The sequence below is a fragment of the Bison bison genome, unplaced genomic scaffold (genome assembly GCF_000754665.1).
Source record: "Bison bison bison isolate TAMUID 2011002044 unplaced genomic scaffold, Bison_UMD1.0 scf7180017864384, whole genome shotgun sequence".
NCBI classification, from domain to species: domain Eukaryota; kingdom Metazoa; phylum Chordata; class Mammalia; order Artiodactyla; family Bovidae; genus Bison; species Bison bison.
In genome coordinates, this window is record NW_011494956.1 from 12414724 (window position 1) to 12434303 (window position 19580).

General features: G+C 38.2%; 1 protein-coding gene and 1 pseudogene across 1 annotated transcript in view; one reads left to right on the forward strand and one right to left on the reverse strand.

Moving 5' to 3' along the window:
- Positions 1–19580, forward strand: part of PIK3CB (phosphatidylinositol-4,5-bisphosphate 3-kinase, catalytic subunit beta) — a 130562-nt gene that overhangs the window by 86356 nt on the left and 24626 nt on the right. Inside the window, exons 13-17 of the mRNA XM_010858211.1 lie at positions 2633–2754; positions 5626–5769; positions 7918–8017; positions 18060–18238; positions 19053–19162. Coding sequence (XP_010856513.1) covers positions 2633–2754; positions 5626–5769; positions 7918–8017; positions 18060–18238; positions 19053–19162 — 655 coding nt within the window. The remainder of the gene's footprint in view (positions 1–2632; positions 2755–5625; positions 5770–7917; positions 8018–18059; positions 18239–19052; positions 19163–19580) is intronic.
- On the reverse strand, positions 8048–12956 carry LOC105001798 (annotated as a pseudogene).

The window sequence follows — 19580 nt, forward strand, 5'->3', positions numbered from 1 at the left end:
TCCTCTTCATTTTCTGCCATAAGGGTGGTGTCATCTGTATATCTGAGGTTATTGATATTTCTCCCGGCAATCTTGATTCCAGCTTGTGTTTCTTCCAGCTCAGCGTTTCTCATGATGTACTCTGTATATAAGTTAAATAAGCAGGGTGACAGTATACACCCTTGACATAGCCCTTTTCCTATTTGGAACCAGTCTGTTGTTCCATGTCCAGTTCTAACTGTTGCTTCCTGACCTGCATACAAATTTCTCAAGAGGCAGATCAGGTGGTCTGGTATTCCCATCCTTTCAGAATTTTCCACAGTTGATTGTGATCCACAGAGTCAAAGGCTTTGGCATCGTCAAGAAAGCAGAAATAGATGTTTTTCTGGAACTCTCCCACTTTTTCCATGATCCAGCGGATGTTGGCAATTTGATCTCTGGTTCCTCTGCCTTTTCTAAAACCAGCTTGAACATCTGGAAGTTCACAGTTCACGTATTGCTGAAGCCTGGCTTGGAGAATTTTGAGCATTACTTTACTACGTGTGAGATGAGTACAATTATGCGGTAGTTTGAGCATTCTCTGGCATTGCCTTTCTTTGGGATTGGAATGAAAACTGACCTTTTCCAGTCCTGTGGCTACTGCTGAGTTTTGCAAATTTGCTGGCATATTGAGTGCAGCACTTTCACAGCATCTTCTTTCAGGATTTGAAAGACCTCAACTGGAATTCCATCACTTCCACTAGCTTTGTTTGTAGTGATGCTTTCTAAGACCCACTTGACTTGACATTCCAGGATGTCTGGCTCTAGGTCAGTGATCACACCATCGTGGTTATCTGGGTCGTGAAGATCTTTTTTGTACAGTTCTTCTGTGTATTCTTGCCATCTCTTCTTAATATCTTCTGCTTCTGTTAGGTCCATACCATTTCTGTCCTTTATCGAGCCCATCTTTGCATGAAATATTCCCTTAGTATCTCTGATTTTCTTGAAGAGATCTCTAGTCTTTCCCATTCTGTTGTTTTCCTCTGTTTCTTTGCGTTGATCACTGAGGAAGGCTTTCTTATCTCTTCTTGCTATTCTTTGAAACTCTGCATTCAGATGCTTATATCTTTCCTTTGCTCCTTTGCTTTAACTTAAATTTTAAATTTGTTTTGTATGAGAAAATACCTTAACTACTAGTTACTCATTTAGATGTTGACTTTTTTTGGGCACTTGAGAAATTAATGAGAAGTTTTGTAATTTTCGTAATTAAAACAATAAATTTAAATTATTTTTATGTAATTGTCAAAGCCCAAGTTTCTCACAAATGCTCAAATGACAAATGACAAGGCAGACAGCAGGTTCCACAGGCCACCTCCTGCAACAAGACTTTGAGGTTGAACATGCAATTGAGAGAAGCCTTCAGCCATTGCCATCTGTTTGCCGTATTCTTGTATCTCTGGTCTTGCATACATTTTGTGCTTCTTCCTTGATCTTGATGTCAGTGCTGTTTAAGTAATACCTAAGAAAACGCAGCGACATAAATTAGAAATTAAGGAATAAGACTTTGTCAGATAGGGTTGAGCTGTGGACAGCCACAACTCATAATTGTCAAAAAAGTGTTTCATTCTCCTCCATAACCACTTTTCTTCCCACTTCCCTTCTGCAATAAGAATGTAAGCTATAAAGATACCAAAATCATGAAGAGGAAGGGACTCTTTCCAATATCAGCCCTTCATAAAAGGAAATCAACTCTGATGAGTCTCACTCATTCTGTTGGGAGGCAGATGAAATCCTTTCTAGAAATTTGGGTTTTCTGGAACTTAGGTTTCCATGTCCATCTGAACCCAACCTTCATGGGTAATCCCAAGTCATCCCCCCATGGGATGCTTTCTTATCCTATGTCTTGATAATTTCTAAGTGGCATCTGTAAGTGGGAAACTGGCTGTATTTAATAAACTAGGTACTGTTTATTTCCTGTGGGTAACTTACTATGATTTAAAGGATTTAAATGTATTCTGGTCAATAAAGTTTTATAAAGTGATAGATATAAACTCTGTTAAACTCTCTCAAGATAATTTTATGTTGATATATTAATGTACTTTTTCAGCTTATATTTGTAATTTGAATTTTAAGTATTTCTTTTTATTTTTTATTTTTTTAAGTATTTCTTTTTAAAAAAATTTATTTTTAATTGGAGGATATTTGCTTTACAGTGTTGTGTTGATTTCTGTACAACAAGGTGAATCAGCTATAGGTATACATACATCCCTCCCTCTTTAGTCTCCCTCAAAGGCCTTTAAGTATTTCTTAGTCATTTCTCTCTCCTCCCCTTCCTCTCACCTTCTCCTCTCCTCTTGCCCTGCCTTTATTTCCTTTTTTAAAAAAAAATTTAATGGTTAATGATTGTAGAATTCATATATTCAGTGTATCATTCTACTTCTAGCTAAGTATATAATCGCTTTTTTGCCTGCTTACCTATAGAATACCTCAGCAGAGACCATCTTTTGTTAACCTATATTAGCAATAATAGATTTTTGAGGCCTTAGTAATTGCACGTATACTTCTCCTTTCTTTTGACCATCTCTGTTCCTGTGTACCGAGAAAAAACGGATAAGTGGTTCAGAAGTTATAGGAGAGAAAAGTAATCTTTTTTTTCCTTTCAACTTTTAAACAGCTTCAAGCACTGCTTCAGATTTGGCCTAAACTGCCCCCCCGGGAGGCCCTTGAGCTTCTAGATTTCAACTATCCAGATCAGTATGTGCGAGAATATGCTGTGGGCTGCCTGCAACAGATGAGGTATCTCCTGCAGGAGGCTTTTTGGGGTCAAGGAATAACTTGTGGGTGAGAAGAGAAGTTGAGATCTGCTTGAATGTTCTGTAAGAAAGGAACAGGCTAGGAATGATTCCGTTCAAAGCATTTGTTCTCTTCCTCCCTATTATTCTCTCATACTCTCAAGTCTCTCCTATCCAACACACACACATACACACACACACACACACACACGATACAGATGTTTTTCTTTTTGGCCATACCACATGGCGTATAGTATCTTAGATCCCTGACCAAGGATTAAACCCACACCCCTGCAGTGGAAACATGGTATCTTAACCACTGAACCATTAGGGAAGTCCCCTCTCTATAACAAAAAAACGATCAAAAACTGCTTCTGGTGGTCCCCAAGATCACTCTCCAGTTCCATGACTCTTGGCTAAGATTTATTATAGCAAAAGAATACAGAGCAGAATTGGCAAAGGAAAAATTCATGGGGCAGAATCCAGAGGAAACCAGAGAGATGCTTCTAAGAGTTCTTTCCAAAAGGAGTCACACTGACTACACTTAATTCCCCCAGCAACAATTCGTGACAGCATGCCTGAATACTATCTACCAGAAAGCTTGTTAGAGACTTGGTTGTAGTTTGTTTGTTCATTAGTTTGATTTTTATTAAGACCTAGTCATTTAAGTACCTCTGTTTAGCATATTCCCACATCCTAGACTCTCAGAATGAAAATGGGTATTGGGCATAAGCAGTACTGTTTGCAGAACAGTTTAAGCAGTGACCTAGTCTTATTTGTTAGGGTGGTGAGAAGCCTTCCCTGTCTACATTCCCAGATGCCAGCCAAGGGCTAACCTTGTATGCTTACTTTTTCAAAGGATAGCAATCTCGCTTGCTATTCTATTAACTCTTTTCTGTCCACTACCCAGAACTAAGAAATATTAATTTCTTAATTTGTATTTTTAAAGTTTTTACTTTTAAGTATTTTTTAAGCAATTAACATTACAGTTAGAGTCTTCATAGTTTGCTTATTTAGTCCTGATTACTTTCACTTCTCAGAGACAACTGTTAACACAAATTTGGTGTGTATTTTCTATACATCATTTTTCTGTTTTTATCAGTTTTATATATCTATACAGTATAGGTATGAGGTAATATTGTACATTTAAAAATTACATAAATGTGTCTTGTCACATATATATTGTTTTACATAGTTTTTTTTCCTTTATCAAACATTATGTTTTTGAGGGTAGTCTTCTCCTGTTATGTATAAATGTAGTTTATTCCTTCCACTAGTGTGTAATATTCTGTCATAGATATTTATTACATTTCTCCATTTCTCTATTGAAGAACATTTTAGATTTCTCAAAATTTCCCATTATTAACAATGCAGTGAACATGTTTGTATAGTCCCTTTAGGGTAATACATGTGTGAGAATCTGTGGGATTTATTTGATAAAATATCATTTCTGAGACAATCTCAGACAATGAGCATTTAAAATTTTTTCCATTTTCCTTCTAGCCTCAAAAGGAGGGGTTATACTGTATGGTTTGCTTTTTTTTTTTTCTTTTGGCTGTGATGCACAGCATGTGGGATCTTAGTTCTCAGACCAAGGGTCAGACCTGCACCTCCTGCATTGGCAGTCCAGAATCTTAACCATTGGACCACCAGGGAAGTCTCTGTATGATTATTTAAAAAGCAAAACTTCTCAGAAAATTAAGGATATAGTGATTTTTTTTTCTTTTTAAAATAAATCATTTATGTTTTAAATTGTGTGATATTCAAAGCAAATTATACAAAATATTTTTTCAGGTATGTCTATGAGACGTCTTTTTAAGTATTAGGAAAGAGGAAGCCCCTTCTATACTTCTGTCACACTATTTATAGGTTTTATAATGGGCATGGATTTTACAGTAAGCTTAAAATTGTTGTATAGATAGTTTTTAAAAATGAGGCTCCCCATTGTTCCTCAGCCTCCCTAAGTTTGCATTGGATACCTGAGGGGCAGGCTACCTGCCACCTCCTTGGAATGAGCCAATTGTTGTTTTCAAATATATTGACCCCTAGGCAGAGATTGCTGTGATCTCATGTTCCATATAGGTAATTCTAATGTGTCTTCCTCTGTTAAATTTTCTGCTTGTGAGGTTTTTTTTTTTTTCAGATGAATAATGTTCTAGATTTAGGTTCCACATCTGATTTAGACTACATTCTTAACCGTTTATTGTCCAAGACTAGTCACCAAGTAGAGGACTTGAGATAACATATCTTAACCTGACTACAGGAATTGCCTCTAATGAGACTGTTTACATGTGAATGGTTTGGAGATAGATACAAAATAGAGAGCCACAATCTTAATTAATTCAGCTCATTTAATTATAGTGTTTTGTTAATTCCTTGAGTCCTTCCAACTTATAAATGTACTCTTTATTCTTCAAAGTATTTGAAAATTTTAATTGTTCTTTCATCATCTGGGATCAAAAATTACTTAACCCTTTGATAGGAAAGGAAAATTAAGTTGCTGAAGTACTGATGGAATTTGTATTTAAAAAAACTGATTGAGTGAGTATGTAAACTTCTTCAGCATGATCAGAAAACTATTTTTATTATAACTCTGGGCTGATTGTAAATACAGTCATCATTTGTATCAACCTCGTTAACTTACTGAAAGTGCCCCATATAGCTGTTCTTTGCTCCTTTTCATATACTCTTCTGTCCACCGAAATCCTCAGCTTATTTTGTGTTATTTTAGTCATGAAAGTGAATATAAGCATGCAACAGGCTTGACCCAAAAGAACCACTGTTTCAAAGTTAGTATTTGAAGTTTTATAAGTAAGAGGGGTCTTTTTCCAGCTCTGATTGTTGAGTGACTTACTCTGTGTTTTGTTTCTTTCAGTGATGAAGAACTCTCTCAATATCTTTTACAGTTGGTGCAAGTTTTAAAATATGAGCCTTTTCTTGATTGTGCCTTGTCTAGATTCCTACTAGAAAGAGCACTTGCTAATCGGAGGATAGGGCAGTTTTTATTTTGGCACCTCAGGTAAGTCTTTTATATTTCAAATTGAGTCCACTATATGCTTTTGTGAGTATTAATCAACATAATATAGGATGTTTAGCAGAACAGTCCAGCTGCTTTGTTTCTGAGTCATCCATAACATTTATGTTTTCCTGGTGTCTTCTCCTATTTCTCAATACCCAGATTCTCAATTTTCATGATTTGGCAATGTAACTCAGATAAATAAGTGTCCCTCTATGCCTCCTTGATTTTTAACTGTAATTAATAACTTTTCATCATAGTAATTTTTATTACTACTACTGATGGTTATAAGTATTGCTGTTTTCCAGTAAAGTATACTTACTGTGTTGACATATTTGGATTAAGAAATAGACTTACTTATTCCTACAAAAGGTTGTGGATAGTTGTATCATCATTGCTACTATTGCGTAAGTAAAGATTTTAGGAATTCCCTGGTGGCTCAGAGGTAAAGAATCCACCTGCCAACGAAAGAGACACAGGTTCAGTCCCTGATAGAAGAAGATCCGACACACCGTGGAGCAACTAAACCCGTACACTATAGTTATTGAGCCTGTGCTGTAGAGCCTGGGAGTAGCAGCTACTGAAGTGCGTGTGCCCTAGAACTCGAGGTCTGAAACAAAGGAAGCCACCACAATGAGAAACCAATGCACCACAACTGGAGAAAAGCCCATCCAGCAACATAGACCCAAGGCAGCCAAAAAATAAATAAAATTATGTATGTATACACACACACACACACACACACACAAGATTTTAGGTTTTCCTATATCAGCAACTTTATTTTTAGCTTCTTTATGGACAAGGTCATTTTCAGAAATATATCAGTGTTAGTAAACCAGTTTATATGGGAGTAAAATTGAGAAAGAGAGCTAAAGATCTTTTGTTTCCTAGGAAAATTGTCAGTTCTTTGTTTCTGACTCTACTCAGACATTTGTGATTTTTTTCCACCTGGACTTCGTGTTTTTGAAGCTAATCAGTAACAGAAAGATAACTTTTCTCCTCTTTGGCTTAGCTTCTTAAAGAAAATAAGCTGTATAGTATTTTGATGTAATTTTAGGGGTTATAGTTATGAATCTTGATTTCTTTATTATTAACGTTTTAACTTACCTTCTTTCTCATCTAGTTCAATCTTCTTATTTTTAAATCCTCAAATGAATAACAGAGTAAGCTATTCCTTCCTTTCAAATGTGTTTACCATTCTTTAAATGAGAAAAAATATCAAATAGAAGTCAATTGAGAGATTTGTTAATTGTGTGATATGAGTCAGATCTATTTCATCTTCAGTTCAGTTCAGTTCAGTCGCTCAGTTGTGTCCGACTCTTTGCAACCCCATGTATCGCAGCACGCCAGGCCTCCCTGTCCATCACCAACTCCCAGAGTTCACTCGGACTCATGTCCATCGAGTCGGTGATGCCATCCAGCCATCTCATCCTCTGTCGTCCCCTTTTCCTTCTGCCCCCAATCCCTCCCAGCATCAGAGTCTTTTCCAATGAGTCAACTCTTCGCATGAGGTGGCCAAAGTACTGAGTTTCAGCTTCAGCATCATTCCTTCCAAAGAAATCCCAGGACTGATCTCCTTTAGAATGGACTGGTTGGATCTCCTTGCAGTCCATGGGACTCCTTGCAGTCCATGGGACTCTTAGGAGTCTTCTCCAACACCACACTTCAAAAGCATCAATTCTTCAGCGCTCAGCTTTCTTCACCGTCCAACTGTCACATCCATACATGACTACTGGAAAAACCATAGCCTTGACTAGATGGACCTCTTTTGGCAAAGTTATGTCTCTGCTTTTTAATATGCTATGTAGGCGGGTCATAGCTTTCCTTCCAAGGACTAAGTGTCTTTTAATTTCATGGCTGCAATCACCATCATCTTAATTGTCTATAAATTGGTAATATTATCATTTCACTCCAAAAAACAAGATGTAAAAACTTCAGATTTCATGGAATAAACCATTAACTAATGTTAATATCACATTTCTTTTCAAACTACAGTGTTTAAAGAATTAAAAGTTTAGCATCCAACCAGTGACTGTATATGTGATATGATCTTCCTTTCTTTGATAAGCATCATCAGTTAATTTCATTAAAAAGTATTTTCATTTGGGGACCTGAAGTATTTGATAAATCTTTACTGTTACCTTTTTGCAGATCTGAAGTACACATTCCTGCTGTTTCAGTACAATTTGGTGTTATCCTTGAAGCGTACTGCCGGGGAAGTGTAGGTCACATGAAGGCGCTTTCTAAGCAGGTATCAGCTTGCTTTAATCTTCATGTTCACTTTGCCACATGATATATGATAAATTGTGTCATATGCTATTTCTCCCATCACATTGTTTCATAAGAGATTTCCATATCTAAATTCAATTAATACATTTTTTAATAAACAATGTAAGCTTAGAAATTAAGTTTTGGCAAATTTAGCAGAATGTTATAGAATGCTATTTGAAAAATTAGGATTCCTCATAGTATTAGTACCATGACTTAACTTTTAGTAGCAAATACCTATTTAGACATGCTTAACAATGGGTTTGATGGTAACTGTTGTGAAATCTTTAGACTCTGTTTTTTCATACCACTGAGATACTCTTTCCAGTAAGAATAGTGTATATGATTCATATGCTCTGTCATTTGTTTTAGATTGACATATTTTGACACCTTAGTTCGTAGGTGTTATAACTTCTAGAATTCAATATACTCAAGCTGCTTTTTCAAACTGTGTATACATGCCTGAAACTGTGATATTTCAGGCATGAAATATCTCTCATATTCTGTCATTTTCTTCCTAGGTCTTCATTTTCTAATCATTGCAGATAATGAGGTATTAGTCATTTTTAATAGATCAGATATTAAATGCTTACTATATGCCAGGAACCAAAATAAGTGTTTTAAGTATGCTATTTTACTCTCCTAATAATGTGCCACAGTAGTCACTGATACTGCCTGGATTTGACAAGGTGAAAAACAAGGTTTTAAGAGATTAAATAAGTTGCCTAAAAGTTCACAGTTATTAAGTAAAAGAATAAGTTTCAGACTTAGTTCTGTCCAACTATAAAACTAAATCTCTTTTTTTTATTATTATACTGGGAGTTTTCACACTTTTTAGCAATAGTCCTCTTTTTTAAATCAAAATAAAATAGACAACAATTTCATTTTTTCAGTATAAATGTATCTTTGAAGCTAAAGTAAAACATAAGCCAATAAACAGATGCTGTTTTACTGAATACAGAATTCCATCAAGGGTTATTGTTGACAGTTGTCTCAGTATCCAGTTATTTGTGTATTTTTGTTTTGGAGATAGTCTTGACTCATACAGCTAAGTAATTGCAAATAGCAATGGTTTTTCAAGAGCTTTCGTCCAAATGAGATGCATAACCATGGCCCAGGCTTGATTGTTGGTGGCTTCTTGGTGCCCCAAAGGATGAAATGAGAGCATTTCTGCCATCAAGGGAAGCAGCCCTGTATTAGTTTCTTCATGCTGAAATTGTTCATTGACAGATAGCAATGACATGCTCTTGTTCTTTAGCAATAATTTTTCATGAATTGAATGTTATCTAGCCTACCACTAGAAGTTTTGTTTTTTTTTTTCACTTTAGAAATCCATTTATTCACAAATGATTTGTGCTGTTACAAGGTAACAAATCTGAGTGTTACATACAGTCTTAACCAGTTAGTGGCCTTATTAACACATGGGGTTCAGAATCAGACTTTTCAAACAGAAAATAATAATCAGGATGAGACTAAGTGGTGAAGGAAAGACAGAGGCCACGGAGGGAGGAAAGCTGTAGGGGGGCAGGGATGAGAGGTGACAGTGAGGCTGGGGCTCCCTAGCAGAGAAAGTGGCAGGGCTGACGGGTGGGGCTGAGCAGAGGAGCCCCCACCCTCTGCCGGTCTGCAGCAAAGGAGTGCCTTCTGTTGCTGACATTCTCCTGGGAAACTGCACAGTCCTGCTGATATCACCATTTCAATTGCGGCTGCCCTCGGAAGTAAACAGAAAAGAGCCAAATACTGCAGCTCCATCAGTGGTATGGGAAGGCAAGGGCTGGGGTAGGGTGAAGAGACAGAAACTGAGAGAGCACAAAAGGGACCAACTTCAGAAGAAAAAGGACAGATCAAAGTAAGAGGTTGAAACCTTTACCAGTTATTTTGCTTAAGTTAAAGTTCTAAGTAGTAAAGGAACTGAAAGCAGGGTCTCAGATATTGGTACACCGACGTTCATAGGGCATTATTCACAACAGCCAAAAGGTGGAAGGAACCCAAGTGTCCATCGATGAAAGACTGGATAAACAAAATGCGGTACAATCAGCCCTCAACACATCCATGGATCCCACATCTGTGGAGTCAGTCAACTGTGGACCAAAAATATTCAGAAAGTTACAGAAAGGAAAACTTGAACTTACTCTGTGCTGGCAACTATTTACATGGCATTGTATTTGGTCATTATAAGTAATTTAGAAATGATTTAAAGTATCCAGGATGGTATGTATAAGTTATATGCAAATACTATACCATTTTATATAAGGGACTTGAGAATCCACAGATACAGAGGGAGGTTCTGGAACCAAAGAAACTGAGGGATGACTGTATCATCCAGTGGAATATTACTCATTCTTACCAAGGAAGGAAGTCCTGTAACATGCTACACATTGATAAACCCTGAGGGCATTATGTTAAGGAGAATAAGCCAGTCACAAAAAGATGAACAGTGTATGATTCCACTTATACAAGGTAGTCAAATGCATAGGAGTAGAAAGTAAAATGGTGGTTGCTGGGGGGCAGGGGGAAAAGAAGAGTTTTTTAATGAGTCCAGAGTTTCAGATTTGCAAGACGAAAAGGTTCTGGAGATATTTCACAAGATGAATATAATTAACATCACTGAACTGTACACTTTTAAGTGGTTTAAGACTAAAGTTTATGTTCTGTGTTTTTTTACCACAATGAAAAAGAAATTCTGGGTACTGATTAAAAATTAGAGTGTAAGAGGAAGGGAAAAATACAAACCTTCTAGAATTTGTTGATATTTTATCTAGGTGGAGAGATTAATAAGATCACACATCTGTAATTCTCTTAAAGTATTAATACAAAGAAGTTTAAAGGCTGGGGCAAAATCAGTAGGTATGTAAGAAATACTATGAGTCTGAGCTCCAATGGGCTTCAGAGGTACATTTCCAGAGAAGAGCTTTGGAAAGAGAGGTAGATTATGAGAAAGATGAAGAGGCATATGTTACAGGCACATGTTCTCCCCACGCCCAAAACCATCTTGGCTGACTGCGGTGACTGTGGACAGCCACGAGGCACTGTGGCATCCTCGGGGAGCCGCCCAGGGAAGTTATCCCCAGTTTCCCACATCCCTCCTTGGCGCTTAAAGTGATGAGACTTCTCCCTCAGCACCTTGTGAGGATTTTAACTTCAGTGCTTCCCAAGATCCACCTCAGGAGAAGTCAGTCTGTCCACAGGAGGCATAGTTTCCAAAGCTGTCCACTGTGAACCTCTGAGAGATGTGAATTGAATTGAGCTTTAGGGTACCAAAGTAGAAGTTTTCAAATAGCATTGGGGTCTTTCCTGAACAGATTATTCATGACTGTAGCATGGAGTTTCACACTATTCCACTCTTTCACTATTAGTCCAGATGCCTGAAAACGTTCCAGCACTCGATCAACCAATTCCTGCAGCCTGTTGGAGCCATCTTTCATATGGACTTTGGCATAAAGAACATCCACCATGCCAGGATCATCATTCATGTATTCTATCCCTGACATCTCTACTTCCAGGGGTTTGCCCCCTGAAATGTCATCAATGAATTCCTCTTTACACTGCTGTAGCATCTCACATGTCTGCTGGATCTCTTGCTCACTCAAAAGCACCAACATCCCAATAGTTAGGTGAAGCTTTTTAGGATTCTGGAAAATGCTGCTATCAACCCCATGATCCATGGAGCACTTCTCCAGTACTTCCTCCTGGAATTTCAGAAATCGTTCCTGAACTTCAGCTTCATTGAGGAAAAAGGCAAGGAAGTGAGTGAAGGGCTGCTTTCTTCTAAAAGTGAGCAGAAGAACATCAATCCGAGTTCAGGCTGAAATTACACCACTTCGATGCTGACCAGTGATTACAATTTCTCCTTCTTGTCCAGGCTTAGGAATGCTAATAGAAGTTTTGGTCTCCACTTCTAGTTTCTTTCTAGTGTCCCCTCTCTTTCCAACAATATGCTTGTAGAGTAGGCTGGGGGTCTTCACGGTACATTGGAAACCTTGTGGGGTCTGCACCACCTCGTAGGTTTCACAGGGCTCTTCTGCACACTCCACGAAGCCTTGGTAATAGTCATCATCTTCTTTTTCATGTTGATAAGTCTGTTCTTGGATGGGATTCTTCCTATAAACCCGTCCACCAATTTTTATAAGCTGTGGACGCAGAACTTCCATGATTATGTGGATCTTTATACAGGCCTGAAGGGACTAGTGAAGTGGAGAAAGGAGGAGGAGGAACTGGAGCCTGCCACAGAGGGCGTGTAAGAGGCAGAAGTTTTTTAAAAAATGACTTAATATATACTTATTCAGAACCTGCTATATGCCAGGGTTTGTGTTAGGTATTGGTGATCTGAAGCCACATTAGCTATGTTGCTGCCATCAAGTATTTTATATTCGATAGAATAGGTAGGAAGCATCACTATGAACAAAGCTAATGCATGTGATGGAATTCCAGCTGAGCTATTTCAAATGATAAAAGATGATGCTGTGAAAGTGCTGCACTCAATATGCCAGCAAATTTGGAAATTTGGTCACAGCTCATGAATTGCACACATGGCCATTTCACCTTCAAAATAAAATGAACAGCCAGGTACACTTTTCAAAGTTCTGCACACTGGGAGTATTTCCCTTCACTGCTGTCCTTTAGATATATTCCTGAAAGTGGCTGTCGTACCACAGTTGTATCCTGCCTACGTATTGTAATCCAGTCATCTGTAAACCATGATTAAGTCTTCTCTCTCTGTATCTATTCGTCATAAAGAACTTCCCATGAGGCCATGTTGTAGGCTAGGAGAAGGAAGATAGTGTAACAGGAGTGGGAAATCATGGATATGTCGGCTACTCCTTCATGTAACTTGAGCCTTCAGGGCCAGATTGGGCTCAGATCAGATCAGTCGCTCAGTCGTGTCCGACTCTTTGCCACCCCATGAATCGCAGCACGCCAGGCCTCCCTGTCCAACACCAACTCCCGGAGTTCACTCAGACTCACGTCCATCGACTCAGTGATGCCATCCAGCCATCTCATCCTCTGCCGTCCCCTTCTCCTCCTGCCCCTAATTCCTCCCAGCATCAGTCTTTTCCGATGAGTCAACTCTTCGCATGAGGTGACCAAAGTACTGGAGTTTCAGCTTTAGCATCATTCCTTCCAAAGAAATCCCAGGGCCGATCTCCTTGCAGTCCAGGGGACTCTCAAGAGTCTTCTCCAACACCACAGTTCAAAAGCATCAATTCTTCGGCGCTCAGACTTCTTCACAGTCCAACTCTCACATCCATACATGACCACAGTCTTATATATAACCACTTTCACTGGATCATGAAGTGCTACTGTGCTCGCCCATCTTTATGTGTGCTGGGTTAGATAAAACCTGGTTCTTGACAGGCAGCTCAGGTTGCATGATTACATTCACTCTCCTCTCAAACCTAGAAGCAAACTCGAAGAGCTATTTCTCAAAAAGAGAGTAGCTGTCAGCAGGGGATGGTAGGTTTTTGTTTCTCTGCCAAATCCTAAGGACTTGTGCTATGGTTCAGCTCTATGAGCCTGCCAAAGGCCGTTCAAGCTCCATTAGGTCTGTTGGATCATGTGGCCACAACGTGTGTGGCAGTTTGGGCTTGCTGCAGAGCCTTCTCTTGTTCTGGACTTCATTCAAAACCTGCACCTTTTCAGGTGCTGGATCACTCAATACATAGGCCAAGGTACAAGAGGAATATGTTGTCTCCAAAATCCAAAGAGGTTCACTAGGTTGTGCCTTATTTTGCTTGTAAAGAGGGTCCTGAGCACCAGATTATTTTTTACCTTAGAAGGGACATCTTGACATGCTCTACACTCTTTGAGCTCTAGAAATTTCACTGAGTTTGAAGGCCTCAAATTTTTTGCTGAATTTATTTCCCACTTTCTGAAATACAAATTTAAGTCCAGAGAAGTTGCTGCATGTTACTCACTGGGTTCAGTCAGCATAATGTTATCACTGTAATGGACCAGCATGATATCTTATTGAAGGGAAAGTCGATCAGGATTCCTTCAAATGAACTATGACATAGAGCTGGAGAGTTAATATACTCCTAAGTTAGGACAATGGAAGTGTATTGTTGGCATTGCTAACTTAAGCAGATTGCTTATGGTGGTCCTTATTGACACGTGTGGAAAATAAAGCATTTGTCTAATCAGTAGTTGCATACCAGATACCAGGAGATAAGTTACTTTATTTATGCAGTGAAACTGCCTCTGGTATATACCACCTGGTTAAGGCGGTAACAATCCCCTGTAATTCTCTAAGAGTCATCTATCTTTTGCATTGGCCAAGTAGGCAGGATGAATGAGGATGTGATGGGAATCACCACCTTGCATCTTTCAAGTCCTTGATGATAACACTAACCTATACAGTTATTCCAGGAATGTATTTACTGTTTTCTTAGGTAGAAATGGGTTTCCCTTGTAGCTCAGTCGGTAAAGAATCTGCCTGCAGTGCAGGAGACCCAGGTTCATTCCCTGGGTAGGGACGATCCCCTGGAGAAGGAAATAGCAAGCCATTCGAGTATCCTTGCCTGGAAAATCTCATGGACAGAGGAGCCTGGTGGGCTGCAGTCCATGGGCTCGCAAAGAGTCGGGCATGACTGAGCGACTAACACTAGGTAGAAACAGTTGTAATAACTTCCACCCAGCCTTTCCGACCATAGTAGCCCTCACTCCAGAGATCAGGGAACCAACATGGGAATTCTGCCAGCTTCTGAGTATTATCTGTTTCAGTTATACATTCTGGAACTACAGAAATAACCACAAGATGTATTTGGAATTAACTGTGCCCTTTGCAAGAAAGATCTATGCTAAAACTCTTTTGTTAACTTGACCTCCATAAGCCCCCCCTTGGTTTGGTGAACGTCAGTGACGTTTTGAGTCACTTTGCATTAGTGCCATTTTAGAGACAGTGTCCAAAAATCCCTGAAAAGCCTGATTATTTCCTTTCTCCCAGTGTGTAGTTACTGTGGCAAAAGGCCACAGTCTCTTTGGGTAAAGTCAGTTTCAGCTTGGTTGATACTGTAGAGTTCACAGGCGTCATTTGATGTTGATGAAAGTATCGGGGGATTTATCAACTTTTCAGTTTTTCTATGTATATGAGTCCATGTTAGAAAAATGAGTCCTGAAGGTTTACTACTTAATGCTGTTGTATAAATTTAGACCATAAGCAGTATGTGATTGTAATTATTACAGTATGTAAGCTGTAAATATTAGCAGGGTAGTTTCATCTCAGTTCAGTTCAGTCACTCAGTTGTGTCCTACTCTTTGCGACCCCATGAACCGCAGCATTCCAGTACAGCATGCCTCCCTGTACATCACCAGCTCCCAGAGTTTACTCAAACTCACGTCCATTGAGTTGGTGATGCCATCCAACCATTTCATCCTCTGTCGTCCCCTTCTCCTCCTACCCTCAATCTTTCCCAGCATCAGGGTCTTTTCAAATGAGTCAGCTCTTCGCATCAGGTGGCCAAAGTATTGGAGTTTCAGCTTCAACATCAGTCCTTCCAATGAACACTCAAGACTGTCCAATGAACACTCAAGACCTGTCCATCCTAAAGGATGGACAGGTTGGATCTCCTTGCAGTCCAAGTTTCATCTAGGTAATGTAAACTGAAAGTAGTATATTCACCTCACGTAACTGACATTTTATGTAGTATTAAATATGCTCTCCCAGACTATGTTTTTTGATACTACATTGTATTTTCCTTGTGGCAAAGACTCCTCTCCCTTTTTACCTTTTCTAAAATCTCTCACTTGAACGCCATTTGTTTCCCAACTCCTAACCTTCTGTTCAGGGTTTCCCTGCTGGCTCAGAGGTATAGAATCCATGTATCAGTACAAGAGATATGGGTTCAATCCCTGGGTGCAGAAGATCCCCTGGAGAAGGAAATGGCAACCCATTCCCGTATTGTTGCCTGGGATATCCCATGGACAGAGGAGTCCGGCACGCTATACTCCATGGGGTTACTAAAGAGTTGAACACGACTTAGCGACTAAACAACAATAATTCCCTTTTCAAAATCCCTGCAGTAATTTTCATTGCATGAATAATAAAATTCAGCTTTTCACAAAGTCAATTAAGACACCACCATTCCCCCGCACCTTGATAAAGTCCCTACTTCTTTGGACTCATTCATATGATCAAACTACACTGGGCATTTTCTTGTTTCTCTGAGAACCCCAGTTTGATTTTTACAACACCAAAAATATGGCATATGTCGGATCACATTATTCTTACTCTTTCTTACTAATGAACAGTCAGGGGAAGATTGTACCCTTTACATGGCAATTCTTGTTATCACTGTAAACTTACAGTGTGACAAGGTGTTGAAACACTTAAAAGTATTTGGTTAATGGCCATGTGGCTATTCAGAACACTGTTCCAGGAAATGTGTATCAACATAATTATCTATAGGCCCTGAACATTTGCAACTGTACAAATGTGGAAGAAATTAAAATTTGAAATACTACAAAAAGTTCTTATTTGCATAGTCCACTTTTCAGCTAGTTCCCTTCTCAGAAGTGTTTGTACAGCTCCTGAAATTGTTGAGAAATGGGCTGTCTGTGGTTTTGACAGACGGCTAACTTGGCAAGCTTCAGCAATCTTGATTTTATCTTCCAACTACATAGAACCTTTCCAGTTTCCTATGAGCAAGCCCTCAGCCTGTCTGTAGAAACAACATGCTGAATTCACTTCCCTGTAGAGTCTTAGTGGTTTCTTTGTATAGAAGCAAAATTCAGAAATGAAAACATGGTGTAAAATAAATCTGTTCATGGAAATGCAAACCATAGTGTTCATGTTTGTTGCATACATATTCTATATGCTTGTTATATGCAGTTTACATGTTGATGTATGTATTTAATATTTGTCAGTTGTTTCCAGTTTTAATGACATAATAATAGAATGAAATATTCCTTTCTATGTTTTATGGCTGGCCAAGGCTAGGTCTTAAAGAATTTGACTAATATGACCTGGACAGTTCTTAAGTTGGTAAAAATAAGATTGACTTTTAAACACATGATTTTGATTCAGTTGGCCCTTGTTGATTCCCCTTGTACTACTTGCGTAAGTTTTTTTTTATTTGCTTAAGTTTTGATAGAGGCTTCTCTGGTACCTCAGCTAGCAAAGAATTCACCTGCAATGTAAGAGATTTGACCCAGTTCAATTCCTGGGTCAGGAAGATCTGCTGGAGAAAGGATAGGCTACCCACTCCAGTATTGTTGGGCTTCCCTTATGGCTCAGCCGGTAAAGAATCAACCTGCAATGTGGGAGACCTGGGTTCGATCCCTGGGTTGTGAAGATCTCCTGGAGAAGGGAAAGGCTACCCACTCCAGTATTCTGGCCTGGAGAATTCCAGGACTGTATAGTCCATCACGTTGCAAAAAGAGTTGGACACATCTGAGCAACTTTCACTTTCAAGTTTTGATAGCTAGAGTTTACCTCATTATAAAAACCAGTAATTTAGACTTGAACAACAGCTATTGTTGTCTGTATTCATATTTATTTTATTGAACAGTTATTTATGTTATACCCTTAGTGGAAAGAGAATATACTGAGAAGATGTTAAACAAGAGTGTTAAACAAAGATAGTAATGTCAATCCCAGGGTTACTTGTAAATACAGATTTTCCTTTCATACTATAGAGTTGCCCAGTTAGAGTGTGGTTCAGATTCGTTGTGTTTCAAATTCTATTTGAACTCAGTTAGTTACAGAGTTCTGAGTAAAGTTTCATACTTACTGTCTCACCTGCAATCTAGGTCTTTTTACTTTTCTCTAATTTATAAGATTTTATTTAAGAAAAGGATTTGTGAACATTTGAAAAATGATGCTTTAAGTGACAAGTGTTCACAATAAATTTATTTCCTTGTATGTAATATATTTGTCATAAAGCGAGTACTATTTTTACTTTAGCTGATTACCCTGCCTGTATGTTGTAGCGAGGAGAGTTAATAGGGAATGGTTATTGATTAATAGTACCACGTGATATTATTTTTAACAGAAATGAATTTTGGTGCTGTGGAAACTTATTTTTCAGGTTGAAGCACTCAATAAACTAAAAACTTTAAATAGTTTAATCAAACTGAATGCAATGAAGCTAAATAGAGCCAAAGGGAAAGAAGCAATGCACACTTGTTTAAAACAGAATGCTTACCGTGAAGCCCTCTCTGACCTGCAGTCACCTCTCAACCCATGTGTTATCCTCTCAGAACTCTAGTAAGTGACCTTCTGTACTCTGCTTGGTGAACTTCCCTTTAAATAACATTGTAGGAGGGATTTCCGAGTGACTGCTTTAGGGGAGCAGTGAAGACAGCTGTTGGTAATTGGAATAAAATTAAAGAAGGAAAATATTAAAGTTCTCAAAAGTTATTCTTATGTTAATAGGATGTTTGCCTTCTAGCTAAATTTACCAGTGGGGTAAGTGGAAGTTAATTTCCTTTCAATTATATGCAATTAAATTTGTTTTCTGTATTACTGGTTTCTTACGTAGAGTTGAAAGTCTTATGTAAGCAAAATGTTTGCAGCCATCATAGATTATTTACTAATTAAACTTTCCTTCAAAATGAAATTTTTGAATAAACTTAGAAAATGATTTCTTATTTTTACTTTTCCTGTAAAAGTAACAATGGGAAAGTAATTATTATGTTCAGTATATCAGGATTCAGAGTTGATCCCTCTTTAGGAAATCACGAATGAACTCACAATCCAGTGTTATATTCTGATTGTTATTGTCCATGTATGATAACAAAAGTTAAAGAAGAATAAGGAAAGAAAAGGAGGAGTTTTAAATATAGCAGTGAGAAGGGTGAGAAGGGCAAATCTGGATTTTCAATTCAGTTCATCTGTCATCACTGCATGCTGACCAAGGCTAGTGTCACAGTTGCTTTTCTGCCAAGAAGAAATGTTATAGTTTGTAGACCTGAATGGAACAGGTGAGGGATTTTCCCAGGCCTAGTATATCATAGCAACATTACAGTCTTGCCATATGTTTTGACTGAAGTGGGCTAATTTTTCCCTTTCTTCCTTTCAGTGTTGAGAAGTGTAAATACATGGATTCCAAAATGAAGCCTTTGTGGCTTGTGTACAACAACAAGGTGTTTGGTGAGGATTCAGTTGGAGTGATTTTTAAAAATGGTGATGGTATGTATTGAGTTCTTCACAGTGCCAAATTCCTTAGTATTTTTCATTTATTGTCTCTTTGCTTTCTCTGAAAGGTGATGTGAAAATGTAGAACAAACAGATGGCAGCCAGTAGGTAGCTGTTAATGGTCATTAAGTTGAATTTGACCTATCATAAACCCTCTTTTTTTCTCCTTTTGGAAAGTGATTTGTATAGCGTACTTAACATGCATTGTTCTAATAAGCCTTCCCTTTTCCCTACAAAATACAATGCTGTGTATTCCTTTGGTTAAAAGCTTATAAAGTATAAGAGTATTTTCAATATGTTCATAACATTGTTTCAATGACAGCAATTTTTATATTGCTGCCATAGTTTTATATTTTAATTAAAACATTTTACCCATATTTTATAAAAGAAATGCCTCTGAAGTAATCACACC